Raw genomic sequence first — 13,064 nt, forward strand, 5'->3', positions numbered from 1 at the left:
TTGCTGGACTTTCTTGGGCGCCCTGAAGCCTTTTCACAACAATTGAACCGCTCTCCTTGAAGTTCTTGATGATCCGATAAATGGTTGATTTAGGTGCAATCTCACTGGCAGCAATATCCTTGCCTGTGAAGCCTTTTTTGTACAAAGCAATGATGACGGCACGTGTTTCCTTGCAGGTAACCATGGTTGACAGAGGAAGAACAATGATTCCAAACACCACCCTCCTTTTGAAGCTTCCAGTCTGTTATTCGGACTCAATCAGCATGACGGAGTGATCTCCAGCCTTGTCCTCCTCAACACTCACCTGTGTTAACGAGAGAATCACTGACATGATGTCAGCTGGTCCTTTTGTGGCAGGGCTGAAATGCAGTGGAAATGTTTTTGGGGGATTCAGTTCATTTGCATGGCAAAGAGGGACTTTGCAATTAATTGCAATTCATCTGATCACTCTTCATAACATTATGGAGTATATGCAAATTGCCATCATACAAACTGAGGCAGCAGAATGAAAATTCATGTGTGTCATTCTCAACTTTTGGCCACGACTGTACACACACAATGTAGATGAACAGCCCTTAACACACCGAGCTGAAGCCACCCTTTCCTCCTCTACAGTACCTCCCTTTCACAGTCGCCCAGCTTAGGCACGAGCCAGCAAACTGTCCATCTGACACGAGCCAGCAAACTGTCCATCTGACACGAGCCAGCAAACTGTCCTTCTGACACGAGCCAGCAAACTGTCCTTCTGACACGAGCCAGCAAACTGTCCTTCTGACACGAGCCAGCAAACTGTCCTTCTGACACGAGCCAGCAAACTGTCCTTCTGACACGAGCCAGCAAACTGTCCTTCTGACACTTTGATCTGACGTTTTGTACAACAGATCAAACTGTTTCTGACATACTCCTGTTTTCTTTTCAATTGACCTTCTCATGTGTTGTTTGATTTTTTTTGTTTTTTTACGAAACGTAAAATAGACAATCTTTTGCTGGACGTCGTCCGATGTGGTTGTGGTTGGGCAGCCATTTTGAGTTGGAGCCTGAAGACCACAAGGCAGGTCCCCAGTGGAGGGGGGGGGGGGGGGGGGGGGGGGCTTATTGACCTCTGTGTAGATACACGCAGGTCAGATGTTGGATCTGGCTTAAATAACCTTTAGAAGAAGTGACCAGCTACAGAGAAGTACAGGACACCATGTTGGATCTGGCTTCAATAACCTGTAGAAGAAGTGGCCAGCTACAGAGAAGTACAGGACACCATGTTGGATCTGGCTTCAATAACCTGTAGAAGAAGTGGCCAGCTACAGAGAAGAACAGGACACCATGTTGGATCTGGCTTCAATAACCTGTAGAAGAAGTGGCCAGCTACAGAGAAGTACAGGACACCATGTTGGATCTGGCTTCAATAACCTGTAGAAGTGGCCAGCTGCAGAGGAGTACAGGACACCATGTTGGATCTGGCTTCAATAACCTGTAGAAGTGGCCAGCTGCAGAGAAGAACAGGACACCATGTTGGATCTGGCTTCAATAACCTGTAGAAGTGGCCAGCTGCAGAGGAGTACAGGACGCCATGTTGGATCTGGCTTCAATAACCTGTAGAAGTGGCCAGCTGCAGAGAAGAACAGGACACCATGTTGGATCTGGCTTCAATAACCTGTAGAAGTGGCCAGCTGCAGAGGAGTACAGGACACCATGTTGGATTTGAGACCTGTTCAAATACCTTGTAGAGGTCAACAACTACAGTGAAGAACAAGGAACCAATGAAACCAGCACAGTATCCCCCAGACCCAGTACAGCTACACAGTAGGTCCCCATCTACACGTCAGACAGTAATTGTTATGATGGCATTCTGTGACGTGTGTAACAGGGTGAATAATGGTCAGTGTATGACCTCATCAATATCGCCCTGGCCTGATGTTAACCCAGACCTCATCAACATCCCAAATGGCCTGATGTTAACCCAGACCTCATCAACATCCCCCCTGGCCTGATGTTAACCCAGACCTCAACATCCCCCTGGCCTGATGTTAACCCAGACCTCATAAACACATCTACATCCCAAATGGCCTGATGTTAACCCAGACCTCATAAACACATCTACATCCCCCTGGCCTGATGTTAACCCAGACCTCATCAACATCCCCCTTGGCCTAATGTTAACCCAGACCTCATCAACACATCTACATCCCCCTGGCCTGATGTTAACCCAGACCTCATCAACATCCCTCCCCCCTGGCCTGATGTTAACCCAGACCTCATCAACACATCTACATCCCCTTGGCCTGATGTTAACCCAGACCTCATCAACATCCCCTCTGGCCTGATGTTAGCCCAGGCCTCCACATCCACCTGGCCTGATGTTAACCCACACCTCATCTACATCCCCCTGGCCTGATGTTAACCCAGACCTCATCTATATCCCCTTGGCCTGATGTTAACCCAGACCTCATCAACATCCACCTGGCCTGATGTTAGCCCAGACCTGCACATCCCCCTGGCCTGATGTTAACCCAGTTCCACCCTAGTTCACTTTGGGGTAGATTTTCTCATAGAAGAAGTTCTGTGCCAGCAGGTAGAGTTCCCCGTCCTTCTCCCGGACGGCGTGGGCTCTGACAAATTGGAACTGCTCCTGGGCAAACTCGTAGAACTCGTTCTCCATCTTCCAAACGTCGGACTGCTGCAGCTTGGCGATGGACTCCTTGGTGGGTGGCTTCTTCTCTGTGGTCTTACGCAGGTGGGACTTCTTACCTGGGAGCACACGGGAACAGGAGAGGATCGGTTAGAGTCTACAGTGGTTCGTCCTTTAAAAAAGTTGCAGCGTATTGCAGCACAGTACTTGTTTATTGTGATTCAAAGCCATGAATGAGTGAGTCACTCAGCTTTATATAGGTGCCGGTTATATGACTGTGCCATCAACTTGACAATATATAAACGATATTTGGAGATTATTCAGATTACAAAATCACTGACTTTTGTTTTTTTGAAAAGTAAATAAAGTTGTTTTTAGAGCGAGAGAAACACTGGGCCAATTGTTCGCCTCCCTATGGGACTCCCAATCACGTTCAGATGTGATAAACAACAACTTAGAACCTAACTTTGACGATAGAATTCTCCCCCTTACCCTCCATCTTGGCAAGTCTACTGTCCAGCTACCTGTTGAACAGCCGGAACGTTTCCCTAGTCAGCCCCATTATTAGTGCAAAGCCCCTTAAAGTGTTGCTCTGTGCTGCCCAGTGTGGCAGGGTGGGAGTCCACCCTCCTCCTCGGTCTGTCTTCTGTGCGTGGCTCTGCGGCCCATCCCGTGCCCCCTGCCCTCGTCTTGAACCTCGCACGCTTTCAGTGGATACAGCTGGAGAACTGCAAGGCAGTCCCATTGTGCGCCACTTGGGAGCCATGACCAATATGACCAATATATATTGTCCTGCTAACAAAAAAATAATATTTTGGAGATGAACATGGGGTGAGACATTGTTACTAATTTGTAAATAAAGCCAGTTTGTTATTTTTTCTGTTTTTAAAGCGAGAAAAAACACAAAAAAAAACCTAGTCAGCTCATGGGTCTTCCAGTTGAGGGCGGCACGGGTATTGAACCAGCATCCGTAGCAACACAGCTTGTACTGCTATGCAGTGTCTTAGATCGCTGCAGTGTCTTAGGCGCTGTACAACGTGACTGGTCGGGAGTGGCCTACAGTCCTACAGTAAGAGCAAAACAATCCTAACAAAATAAAATAAAATAATAAAAACATGAACAGTTTAGTAAGTAATACTGAAGTCGTGCACAATTATCAGTTTCTATTGAGGTTTATGCCACCCATTCATTGTCAGTTAGAGACACAGTAGGACCCAAAAGCCTAATCAGTACTCTAACTCCCCCTTGTGGTGGTCTGAAGCAATGAAGTGGTGACGCAGGGTACCGTACTAATTGCAAAAACTTTTAGTGGAGCAACCACTATCTATCCAACAGGCTACTCCTTCACTTGGTCTGCCCAAGTGCCCTAAATATAGTAGGTTATTCTGCCCAAGTGCCCTAAATATAGTAGGTTATTCTTCCCAAGTGTACTAAATGCTGTTACCAGGAAAAGAGCAGAGCGGCAGAGTGGGGCTGCAGACCAGGGTCGGTCAGAAGGACAAGGCGCCACAGAGACAAGGCTAGAACACTGACAGGGTTTTATCTGCTGAGGCTAAGTGAGAGGAACCAGGATACATGGTGTGCCAGTACAGTACCTGTTTTGTAGAGGCCTGTGGCACCCTTGAAGAAGCGGGGCAGAGCTGCCTCCAGCATCATGATAAAGTCCTCCAGCTCCTCTGTCACACCGACTAGTAGATATTCATTCAGCAGGTTATACTTGGCCTGATCCAGGGCCCACCTGCTGCCTACATTCCTATAGTACACATACACACCATGGTAATTACACATAGAAAACTCATTTAATAAGATATATCTGTGGTTTACACACAGTTTAACGACAACAAATGACTTAATCATTACGTTATCAATGTGTTCTGATTACTAACACATTGACCAAAGTCCCCTAGGCCCCAGCCGGTGCAATGGGGATAAGTGGGTCGGCGCTGGCAGCCATGTTGGCTCCCACCCAGCACTGGCAGCCATGTTGGCTCCCACCCAGCACTGGCAGCCATGTTGGCTCCCACCCAGCACTGGCAGCCATGTTGGTACCCACCAGCACTCTGAGTAGTGTCCGCAGAAGAACGGGATCTGGAGCCAAAGCTTCTCAGAGGCACAGTCAGAACCACCTGCTGACACACACTCATCAAAGGTCTAAAACACACACACACACACACACACACACACGTCAGAAATAGAGCTTTATATACACTCACTAGGGCGATAAGACATTTTAAAACACCATTGAAAACTGTTTGTAAATGTATACAACAATACCTTTTTGTCACCTTGTTTTCTCCGTCGAAGGCCAGGCCTGTAGTCATCTCCAAACCTCAGGAAGTAGTAGTAAGATACGAGGCGTTGGATGGGGTCCCGGACCACGTTGATGTAAACGGGTTTACCTCTCACCCCATACCTATCAGAGGGCAAATAGTTAGGAGAAGACCTGTACCTAATCACAATAGTTATGAATATACCTGTACCTAATCACAATAGTTAGGAGAATACCTGTACCTAATCACAATAGTTAGGAGAAGACCTGTACCTAATCACAATAGTTCTGAATATACCTGTACCTAATCACAATAGTTAGGAGTATACCTGTACCTAATCACAATAGTTAGGAGAAGACCTGTACCTAATCACAAGTTAGAAGACCTGTACCTAATCACAAGTTAGAAGACCTGTACCTAATCACAATAGTTAGGAATATACCTGTACCTAATCACAATAGTTCTGAATATACCTGTACCTAATCACAATAGTTAGGAGTATACCTGTACCTAATCACAAGTTAGCAGACCTGTACCTAATCACAATAGTTAGGAGTATACCTGTACCTAATCACAATAGTTAGGAGAAGACCTGTACCTAATCACAATAGTTAGGAGTATACCTGTACCTAATCACAATAGTTAGGAGTATACCTGTACCTAATCACAATAGTTAGGAGAAGACCTGTACCTAATCACAATAGTTAGGAATATACCTGTACCTAATCACAATAGTTAGGAGTATACCTGTACCTAATCACAAGTTAGCAGACCTGTACCTAATCACAAGTTAGAAGACCTGTACCTAATCACAATAGTTAGGAATATACCTGTACCTAATCACAATAGTTACGAATATACAGTGCCTTGCGAAAGTATTCGGCCCCCTTGAACTTTGCGACCTTTTGCCACATTTCAGGCTTCAAACATAAAGATATAAAACTGTATTTTTTTGTGAAGAATCAACAACAAGTGGGACACAATCATGAAGTGGAACGACATTTATTGGATATTTCAAACTTTTTTAACAAATCAAAAACTGAAAAATTGGGCGTGCAAAATGATTCAGCCCCCTTAAGTTAATACTTTGTAGCGCCACCTTTTGCTGCGATTACAGCTGTAAGTCGCTTGGGATATGTCTCTATCAGTTTTGCACATCGAGAGACTGAAATTGTTTCCCATTCCTCCTTGCAAAACAGCTCGAGCTCAGTCAGGTTGGATGGAGAGCATTTGTGAACAGCAGTTTTCAGTTCTTTCCACAGATTCTCGATTGGATTCAGGTCTGGACTTTGACTTGGCCATTCTAACACCTGGATATGTTTATTTTTGAACCATTCCATTGTAGAGTTTGCTTTATGTTTTGGATCATTGTCTTGTTGGAAGACAAATCTCCGTCCCAGGCTCAGGTCTTTTGCAGACTCCATCAGGTTTTCTTCCAGAATGGTCCTGTATTTGGCTCCATCCATCTTCCCATCAATTTTAACCATCTTCCCTGTCCCTGCTGAAGAAAAGCAGGCCCAAACCATGATGCTGCCACCACCATGTTTGACAGTGGGGATGGTGTGTTCAGCTGTGTTGCTTTTACGCCAAACATAACGTTTTGCATTGTTGCCAAAAAGTTCAATTTTGGTTTCATCTGACCAGAGCACCTTCTTCCACATGTTTGGTGTGTCTCCCAGGTGGCTTGTGGCAAACTTTAACCAACACTTTTTATGGATATCTTTAAGAAATGGCTTTCTTCTTGCCACTCTTCCATAAAGGCCAGATTTGTGCAATATACGACTGATTGTTGTCCTATGGACAGAGTCTCCCACCTCAGCTGTAGATCTCTGCAGTTCATCCAGAGTGATCATGGGCCTCTTGGCTGCATCTCTGATCAGTCTTCTCCTTGTATGAGCTGAAAGTTTAGAGGGACGGCCAGGTCTTGGTAGATTTGCAGTGGTCTGATACTACTTCCATTTCAATATTATCGCTTGCACAGTGCTCCTTGGGATGTTTAAAGCTTGGGAAATCTTTTTGTATCCAAATCCGGCTTTAAACTTCTTCACAACAGTATCTCGGACCTGCCTGGTGTGTTCCTTGTTCTTCATGATGCTCTCTGCGCTTTTGACGGACCTCTGAGACTATCACAGTGCAGGTGCATTTATACGGAGACTTGATTACACACAGGTGGATTGTATTTATCATCATTCGTCATTTAGGTCAACATTGGATCATTCAGCGATCCTCACTGAACTTCTGGAGAGAGTTTGCTGCACTGAAAGTAAAGGGGCTGAATAATTTTGCACGCCCAATTTTTCAGTTTTTGATTTGTTAAAAAAGTTTGAAATGTCCAATAAATGTCGTTCCACTTCATGATTGTGTCCCACTTGTTGTTGATTCTTCACAAAAAAATACAGTTTTATATCTTTATGTTTGAAGCCTGAAATGTGGCAAAAGGTCGCAAAGTTCAAGGGGGCCGAATACTTTCGCAAGGCACTGTACCTGTACCTAATCACAATAGTTAGGAATATACCTGTACCTAATCACAATAGTTAGGAGAAGACCTGTACCTAAATCACAATAGTTAGGAATATACCTGTACCTAAATCACAATAGTTAGGAGTATATAGTGCATTCGGAAAGTAAGAAGATCCCTACACTTTTCCCACATTTTGTTACGTTACAGCCTTATTCTAAAAATTATGAAATAGTTTTTTCCCCCTCAAATCTACACACAATACTCCATAATGACAAAGCAAATGAAATGTTTGAAAATGTATAAAAAATAAAAACTGAAATATGACATTTCCATATGTATTCAGACCCTTTACTCAATACTTTGTTGAAGCACCTTTGGCAGCGATTACAGCCTTGAGTCTTCTTGGGTATGACGCTACAAGCTTGGCACACCTGTATTTGGGGAGTTTCTCCCATTCTTCTCTGCAGATCCTCTCAAGCTCTGCCAGGTTGGATGGGGAGCATCGCTGCACAGCTGTTCTCCATTAACAATGTCTACACTGTATTTCTGATTAATTTGATGTTATTTTAACTAGACAAAAGATGTGCTTTTCTTTCAAAAACAAGAACATTTCTAAGTGACCCCAAACGTTACAGTGGTGTACCTGTCCCTAATGACAACAGTTAGGGGAACACCTAAGGACAACAGTTAGGGGAACACCTAATGACAACAGTTAGGGGAACACCTAATGACAACAGTTAGGGGAACACCTAATGACAACAGTTAGGGGAACACCTAATGACAACAGTTAGGGGAACACCTAATGACAACAGTTAGGGGAACACCTAATGACAACAGTTAGGGGAACACCTAATGACAACAGTTAGGGGAACACCTAAGGACAACAGTTAGGGGAACACCTAATGACAACAGTTAGGGGAACACCTAATGACAACAGTTAGGGGAACACCTAATGACAACAGTTAGGGGAACACCTAATGACAACAGTTAGGGGAACACCTCATCACAACAGTTAGGGGAACACCTAATGACAACAGTTAGGGGAACACCTAATGACAACAGTTAGGGGAACACCTCATCACAACAGTTAGGGGAACACCTAATGACAACAGTTAGGGGAACACCTAATGACAACAGTTAGGGGAACACCTCATCACAACAGTTAGGGGAACACCTAATGACAACAGTTAGGGGAACACCTCATCACAACAGTTAGGGGAACACCTAATGACAACAGTTAGGGGAACACCTAATGACAACAGTTAGGGGAACACCTAATGACAACAGTTAGGGGAACACCTAATGACAACAGTTAGGGGAACACCTAATGACAACAGTTAGGGGAACACCTAATGACAACAGTTAGGGGAACACCTAATGACAACAGTTAGGGGAACACCTAATGACAACAGTTAGGGGAACACCTAATGACAACAGTTAGGGGAACACCTAAGGACAACAGTTAGGGGAACACCTAATGACAACAGTTAGGGGAACACCTAATGACAACAGTTAGGGGAACACCTAATGACAACAGTTAGGGGAACACCTAATGACAACAGTTAGGGGAACACCTAATGACAACAGTTAGGGGAACACCTAATGACAACAGTTAGGGGAACACCTAATGACAACAGTTAGGGGAACACCTAATGACAACAGTTAGGGGAACACCTAATGACAACAGTTAGGGGAACACCTCATCACAACAGTTAGGGGAACACCTAATGACAACAGTTAGGGGAACACCTAATGACAACAGTTAGGGGAACACCTAATGACAACAGTTAGGGGAACACCTAATGACAACAGTTAGGGGAACACCTAATGACAACAGTTAGGGGAACACATCATCACAACAGTTAGGGGAACACCTAATGACAACAGTTAGGGGAACACCTAATGACAACAGTTAGGGGAACACCTAATGACAACAGTTAGGGGAACACCTAATGACAACAGTTAGGGGAACACCTAATGACAACAGTTAGGGGAACACCTAATGACAACAGTTAGGGGAACACCTAATGACAACAGTTAGGGGAACACCTAATGACAACAGTTAGGGGAACACCTAATGACAACAGTTAGGGGAACACCTAATGACAACAGTTAGGGGAACACCTAATGACAACAGTTAGGGGAACACCTAATCACAACAGTTAGGGGAACACCTAATGACAACAGTTAGGGGAACACCTAATGACAACAGTTAGGGGAACACCTCATCACAACAGTTAGGGGAACACCTAATGACAACAGTTAGGGGAACACCTAATGACAACAGTTAGGGGAACACCTCATCACAACAGTTAGGGGAACACCTCATCACAACAGTTAGGGGAACACCTCATCACAACAGTTAGGGGAACACCTCATCACAACAGTTAGGGGAACACCTCATCACAACAGTTAGGGGAACACCTAATGACAACAGTTAGGGGAACGCCTCATCACAACAGTTAGAAGTGAACTGCTAAAAGAATAGCTGAACTTCTTTGGAGCTTTTGATTCACACCCAATGCATTTCACAAATACAGGACTAGTTCCACTTTCAGCCACATGGTGGCAGCAGCCATTTTGAGAAAATGAAGAGCAAAGATGAATCCCACAGTAGGAGAAGTATACAAGCGATGAGAGCAGCAAAAAAAAAAAGTCTACATCAGTAACTAAATAAATAAAAGCACCAAGTCAAGACCTTGTTCATGTGTCATATAAAATGTGTTTGTTACTCATCTGGATATCGTTTAAGTAAAGAATGTTGTGGAGAGTTTTACTTGGAGAAGTCGAGGAAAGCCACATGTCCGTGGTAGAACCCAGGCTTCATCGCTCTCCAGGACGTCACGTTTCGGACAAAGCGCACCTGGAAGCACAAATCAAGAGTCCTAAATCACACAAGCTGATTAGTTTGTTATCCATGTCTGACACAGACACGAGGACAAGTACATTAGAGTGGCAGGGTAGCCTAGTGGTTTAGAGCGTTGGACTTGTAACTGAAAAGGTTGTAAGATTGAATCCCCCGAGCTGACAAGGCGAAAATCTGTCGTTCTGCCCCCCTGAACAAGGCAGTTAACCCACTGTTCCTAGGCAGTCAGTGTGAATAATAATTTGTTCTTAACTGACTTGCCTAGTTAAATAAAGCTAAAAACATACAACTTCCTTCCTGTCTCCATTAACATCATCTTCTTCAAACTGAAAGGTTTTGTTAACGTTCCCCATTTTCCCATTTCTTATTTTGGGGTAACACTCTTATCCAAACAGATAAGTTTAAAAAGAACATCAAAGATCACATTTATGTGGAGAGATTGGATTTATGTGCAATCCACACTACAGTCCCTTGTGGCTACGAGTTTCTCTCATCTATCTAGGTGACATTTAACAATGCTCAGATTCTCCCCACCCATGTCGTATCGTCTGCACAGGGAAGAGACCGCTGTGAGAACAGACAGGTTATTACCTTGGCAGGGCAGAGGAGCGGACAGAACTAACACCATCACGGCTCTAGCCAGAGGCTCCAAAGCATTCCTTCTGCTCGTTCTCTGTGTTCTCAACAGGAGTCACAGTGACAGTCAGGAATACAAATGCACACAGCCAGACTAAACACGTCAGGGCCGTGGAGGACACAGCCAGACTAAACACGTCAGGGCCGTGGAGGACACAGCCAGACCAGACTAAACACGTCAGGGCCGTGGAGGACACAGCCAGACCAGACTAAACACGTCAGGGCTGTGGAGGACACAGCCAGACTGTTTCTCTGACCAGGTGCTTGATGAGGCAATACAAGGGTCAATAAGTGCCGGAGGGCTAAGGAGACAGATTTGTATTCAGGTTTCCCCAACAAATCCTTAAATGAGTACTGTCGTGGCTACTAGAAAATTATATTTTTGAAATGTATTCAAAAAGACGTCTGAAAACAGTACATGCCGAATTCCTTCCAAATCAGGCTGACATCACTCCTACTTAATACCTCCTGTTTCTAAATGCTGGTGGATGCGTCTCGTTGTAGGAGTGTTTATAAAGTGGCAGGTGTGTTTATAAAGTGGCAGGTGTGTTTATAAAGTGGCAGGTGTCAGCTTTGTTCTCACCTGGTCTTGTAAGGACATGACAGGATTGTTCTTGGTGGTGTTGATGTGCAAAACGTGGAAGTGGTTCTTTCCACAAAGGTCGTAGGCGATGTTGGTGAACGACGTGCTCGCCGTCTTGGGCACTCTGTTATATATGATAACCACGTCCTCTGCCTCAGCCAGCGGCGGCGTGTCCCGTACGCCATCTTGGGTGTGGCGCTGCTCCACCTCCCTCACCTCGTGTCTGGCAATGGTACGCTCTTATAGGAGGGAGACAAGAGGAAGGTCAAGGTTCACGCTCAGAAAATATTTATTGTGCCAACATTAGGCAATGGTCGCTAGCAATGATCTGGTTTCACAATAAATAGGGGCTTCTGGGGGAATAAATGATGAAGACAGAGCGTACTGCTGGATAGACTGGAGTGTCACAGTGTACCAGCAGAGGGAGCAGGGGAGGCCTCAGGATGTGGACACAATAGCCTTCCATCTTCTATGACAAGTGCCTCCAGATAAGCAGGCTATAGTCAATTACTTGGCCCAGTGTTTTTCACTGAAGGTGTGATAGAGAGGGGTCATAGAGAGAGTGGATAGAGAGAGGGGGGATAGAGAGAGTGGATAGAGAGAGGGGGGAATAGAGAGAGGGGGATAGAGAGAGGGGTTGAGGGTGGATAGAGAGAGGGGGGGATAGAGAGGGTGAAGGACAGGCATGTTTTAACAACGACAACAGACGGGACTGATCACACGTTCCGCTGATGGCTAGCCCCTGTACAATCTAAAACGATGTAATTACACAAAGCTGGTAATTGAGCCATCCTTCGTCTACAGTAGATAGATGCCCACTGGTGCATAAAATAACTAGGTTCCATTATCGATCACAGCTTCCCAAGGCACCATGCATCAACCTGGGAGCCGCCTGGATGTGAAGCTAGTCTCTCTGTTAAAAAGCTGTCTAAGACCAAGGTCTCCATCATCCTGTAACAGAGGATGTTTCAGTTCGCACAACAGCCGTCCGAGACCTGAGGGTCTAAACTATTTCTGTATCACTAGCTGGTCATGGTAGCAAAATCAGTCCGAGGGTAGGAGGGCTGAAAAACTGCTTACATCAAAAATAACTACTCTCTCTCTCTATCACATTGTAAGATAGATCATACTGGGTCATGATTCAAGCAGGCAGTCTGAATACACAGCAGAAGGCTCAGAAGTTCAGTCCCAAGTCCCCAGGCACTGTTCAGGCTCAACTCAGCTCCTGGCTCCCACTCTGCTTGTTTGCATACTCACTGATGCACTACTCAAACTGCACTACTCTCTCAAAAACAGCACTACACGATGCACTGTACTACTCTCCAAACTGCACTACTCTCTCCAAACTGCACTAATCTCCAAACTGCACTAATCTCCAAACTGCACTAATCTCCAAACTGCACTACACACTGCCCTACTCTCTCCAAACTGCACTAATCTCCAAACTGCACTACTCTCTCCAAACTGCACTAATCTCCAAACTGCACTACACACTGCCCTACTCTCTCCAAACTGCACTAATCTCCAAACTGCACTAATCTCCAAACTGCACTACACACTGCCCTACTCTCTCCAAACTGCACTAATCTCCAAACTGCACTACACACTGCCCTACTCTCTCCAAA

At 45.0% G+C, this 13,064-nt stretch overlaps 1 protein-coding gene across 5 annotated transcripts in view; it reads right to left on the reverse strand.

Annotated features, from left to right (window-relative positions):
• Positions 1 to 429: 429 nt before the first annotated feature.
• hs2st1b (heparan sulfate 2-O-sulfotransferase 1b) overlaps positions 430 to 13,064 on the reverse strand; it is a 72,493-nt gene continuing 59,858 nt past the window's right edge. Inside the window, exons 2-8 of one of the 5 annotated variants that reach the window (XR_005051916.1) lie at positions 11,440 to 11,678; positions 10,132 to 10,217; positions 4,898 to 5,036; positions 4,677 to 4,774; positions 4,219 to 4,376; positions 2,344 to 2,742; positions 430 to 2,138 (exon numbers count right to left, since the gene is read on the reverse strand). Coding sequence is in view for 1 of the 5 variants with exons in the window: in XM_036978904.1 (XP_036834799.1) it covers positions 2,516 to 2,742; positions 4,219 to 4,376; positions 4,677 to 4,774; positions 4,898 to 5,036; positions 10,132 to 10,217; positions 11,440 to 11,678 (947 nt within the window). In the remaining 4 variants the exon portion in view is untranslated. Of the gene's footprint in view, positions 2,743 to 4,218; positions 4,377 to 4,676; positions 4,775 to 4,897; positions 5,037 to 10,131; positions 10,218 to 11,439; positions 11,679 to 13,064 lie in introns of all 5 variants that reach the window. The other 4 variants (XR_005051917.1, XR_005051915.1, XR_005051914.1 and 1 more) reach the window with 4 other exon arrangements.

Source organism: Oncorhynchus mykiss, chromosome 5 (assembly GCF_013265735.2).
Source record: "Oncorhynchus mykiss isolate Arlee chromosome 5, USDA_OmykA_1.1, whole genome shotgun sequence".
Lineage (NCBI taxonomy): Eukaryota > Metazoa > Chordata > Actinopteri > Salmoniformes > Salmonidae > Oncorhynchus > Oncorhynchus mykiss.